The 3,362-nt window shown below is 69.5% G+C and overlaps 1 protein-coding gene across 1 annotated transcript; it reads right to left on the bottom strand.

The window, feature by feature from the left end:
• Positions 7 to 2,568, bottom strand: MIDN (midnolin; the record flags this gene model as incomplete). The annotated part of the gene is given in 4 exon segments (XM_021378495.1): positions 7 to 323; positions 1,394 to 1,711; positions 1,811 to 1,943; positions 2,182 to 2,568. Coding segments are annotated over 4 exon segments (1,101 nt in total), but the record flags the coding sequence as incomplete, so codon positions are not given.

Genomic DNA, 3,362 nt, shown 5'->3' with positions numbered 1-3,362 from the left:
CACAGGGAAGTGGAGGAGGGGCCTCCCCACCGACACGAGTCCGCGGCCGCAGCCCCGGCTCTATGCTACGACGAATTCGGACTTGATGTCCGCCTTGACCTCCGGCTTCCAGACCGAGTCCTCGAAGTCCAGGTCCAGGCTGCCCTCGCTGGAGACGCTGCTGTTGCTGTTGGTGCGCGCTGACTTGCGGTTGGGCAGCCAGTGGTACGGGGCCCGCGCGTCCCTCCTCGCCTTCCTGCGCAGCCGCTTCTGCTGCATCAGCAGCTGCAGCCGCTCCACTTTGCAGCGCGTCGCCCGGTTCTCCGTCTGCCGCAAGCGATCCCCTGCAACGGCGCAAAGGGGACGGCGGTGTCAGCCGGGGGGCGAGGGGGGGTGTTCCTGGATCCGGGGGTTGTGGGTCCCGTGTGATGGGGTGGGGGACTGGGATCCCTGCTGGACCCGGGGGATGGGGATGGAGAGAGCATCACCGGGCAGCCCCGAACCCGCTGCTTGGCACTGCCCTGCCAGGAGCCCCCCCCACCCCCAAGAAACAGCACTCCAGCATCACCCGCTGGGCTGCCAGATGGGGAGGGGGGGGATCAGGACAGAGAAGGGCTGTGCAGGTGGCCATAAAGTGCCACCAAGGTGGGGGCCACCCCCGGCGCCTTGCTGGGAGCTCAACGCAGCCCAAACCAGAGCCCAGGGGGTGGGGGTGTGGGGGGGACACAGCTCTGTCTCCATCATTGCACTGTGAGGAGCAGAGGGCCACCGCGCAGCCCTGGCGCCACCAAGGGTGGGGACAGGGCACAGAGTTCCCCCCCCCCCCCCCCAGCACAGGGAGAGAAGGAAGAGAAAAAGTGAAGGGGAGAGTGAGACCCTTCAGTTTCAGTTCTTTTCTCTATGCAAATCGTGGTGATGGGGGAGGGAAGAGGGCGTGCATCCCCCGAGCACTGGGGGGCACTGGGAACCACCTGAGCCTCTTGCCCTACCCCTGCACAGAAACCCATCCCAGTGGGTTGGGAATGGGGCGGGTGGGCAAGGGGCTGTTTCCTGTCTGCCCCCACTCAACAGGGACAGCCCCAGCCTTGGGGGTGGAGGGCACAGGGAGAAGGACATGGCCACCAGCCCCATGCCACGTGCTGCAGGCTGGGGGCTGCCTACAAAGCAGCACCAAGATGTGCAGAGGGAAACGAGGTGGGGGGCAACAAGCGGTGTGTCGTGCCCCCCCCCAACGTGCCATGGGATGAGCCCTGGGGCAGTGCTGTGCTAGCAGAGAGGATCCTAGTATAGGAGGGGAGAATCCCAGCGCCGAGGGGGGGGGGGAGCTGCTCCCTAAGGAGGGGCAGTGGCCTTGGTGCCCCCAGACCTGTCGTCCCCCCCTCCTCCCCCCCCCCATCCCCTGGGCTGTGCTCACCGCTGGGCTTGCACATCCGGATCTGGCTTTGGCACTGGACGACGGGGTGCAGAGGTGCGGACGCCACGGCTGCGGGCAGCGGCTCTGAGGTAGTTTTGGTGGTGAGGTCCGGGGACGCGGGCGGCGAGGAGGAGGAGGAGGAAGAAGAGGAGGAGGAGGAAGAGGAGAACTGCGTCTGGCAGCGGAGCTGCGCCAGGGACTGCGGCATGCCCTGGTAGTGTCGCGTGGCGCTGAGGAGGTCGTTGAGGATCTGCAGGATGGTGCCGATGTCCCGCCGTGGCCGCCCGCTGCTGTCCTGGCAGTTGGGGTGCAAAGTGCCTGGGGGGGGGAGGAGGAGAAGAGATGTGAGCCCAGCGGCCCACCCGGACTCACAGCCCTCACCCTGACCCCCCCCTCTTGGCCGTCGGCTGCACGTACCGGAGAAGGTCCCTGAGAAGACCCCAGGCGCGTGGTTGACGAAGCTCTCGATGACGGCCCCGGGTTTGCGGGAGCGGGCGCTCGGGGCAGGGCTGCTGCTGGGCGAGGAGCCGCCGCGCATGCTGCAGTCCACCTGCAGGGATGGACGGGGAGACACGGGGGTCAGCACGGCCCCCAGCCCAGTCCTCCTCCCCCAAACCCCACCCAGGACCCCCAGACCCGGGGGACACCTCTACCCAGCCGCGTTTGGCAAAGGAGGATGAGCAGCACTTGCCTCCAAAGCAACGGGCGCCGGCACCCCAAACCCCTTACGGCACCCTGAGCCCCTTAGAGCCCTCCCCGGTTCACAGGCAGCCCCGACCCCAACTCACCTCTGAGCAGGAGGACACCACGCTGCTGTTCACCGTCTGCGTGCTGGCCCCGTGCGACCGGAACATCCCGGCGGTGACGGGAGCGGGGTGGGGGGCATTACAGTACACGGGGGGGGCCGGCGCGGCGGGCGTGGGGCTGGGGGCCGGGCTCTGCGGGCAGGCGGGCACCACGGGGATGCGGGCGAAGCCGGAGCCGGTGCTGCCGTGCAGCGTCCTGCAGTGGGGGCTGTTGGCGGCCCCCGCCTCGCCGCGGCTGGCGATGACGTGCCGGTGCTGGAGCTGCCCGCTGCTCTGCTGGGCCGCCAGCTGGAGCTGCACGAACATCATATGGTCGCCCACGCGCAGCGCCAGGGTGAGCGGGGAGCGGCCCGACAAGAAATCGTTGACCTGCGGAGAGAAGGAGCACGGTCAGCCCCGGCATAGCACGGGCACGTGGCACAGAGCCCCCCACCCCCGGCACGCGAGGACGGCCCACCCCCTCGCAGCAGAGCCAGGGCCACGCGGTCACGGGGACGCGCGGCGCGGGAGGCCGTGGGGTGACCCCTTCCCTTGGGCCGCACCGGGCAGGCAGCGAGCGGCCGCGTCCCCACACGACCCCAGCGCGGTGCCAGCTCCATCAGCTGACAGCTCCCTCCTGCCCCTCCGCCCTCAGCACCCGGCACAAAACCGCCGCGCTGTGCCCGCCCTCCCCGGCACCGAACCCGCAGCGCCCGCGGGCAGGGCCGGGCCGGGGCTGACGCAGCTGCAACACAGCCCCCCCCCCGGCACCAACGCGGGGGGGTGGGTATGGGGAGCGAGTGGCTTCACCGCGAGGCTGGGGAGGGCGCAGGTGAGGACACGCCGGCTCTCTCTGTGCCCATCGCTGCGGCTTTGGGGTACCAGGGGAGGGCAGCCCCTTTCCCCCCCCCCCCCAGGCTGCAGGATGGCCCCTGCACAGCCCTGAGGCCCCGGCGCAGGCAGGTGACGGAGCAGCTGCAGCGCAGAGACAAGAGAGGGGGCAGACCCCGTCCAGACTGCAGCACTGGGGGGAGGGTGGGGGCTGATCCCCACCATCTGCTGCCCCCCCAGCCCAGCCCCACGCAGCATCTCCAGAGGTATAAATCAGCTGAGATCGCAGCCAGGGAAAAACAGGGACAGCCCCCAGCGCTGCTCAGCATTCACTTGGGGGGGGAGGGGCAGCA

The sequence above is a fragment of the Numida meleagris genome, chromosome 27, assembly GCF_002078875.1.
Source record: "Numida meleagris isolate 19003 breed g44 Domestic line chromosome 27, NumMel1.0, whole genome shotgun sequence".
NCBI classification, from domain to species: Eukaryota; Metazoa; Chordata; class Aves; order Galliformes; family Numididae; genus Numida; species Numida meleagris.
The sequence above is the reverse complement of the archived record's forward strand: the minus strand, read 5'-3'. Positions and strand labels throughout refer to the sequence as shown.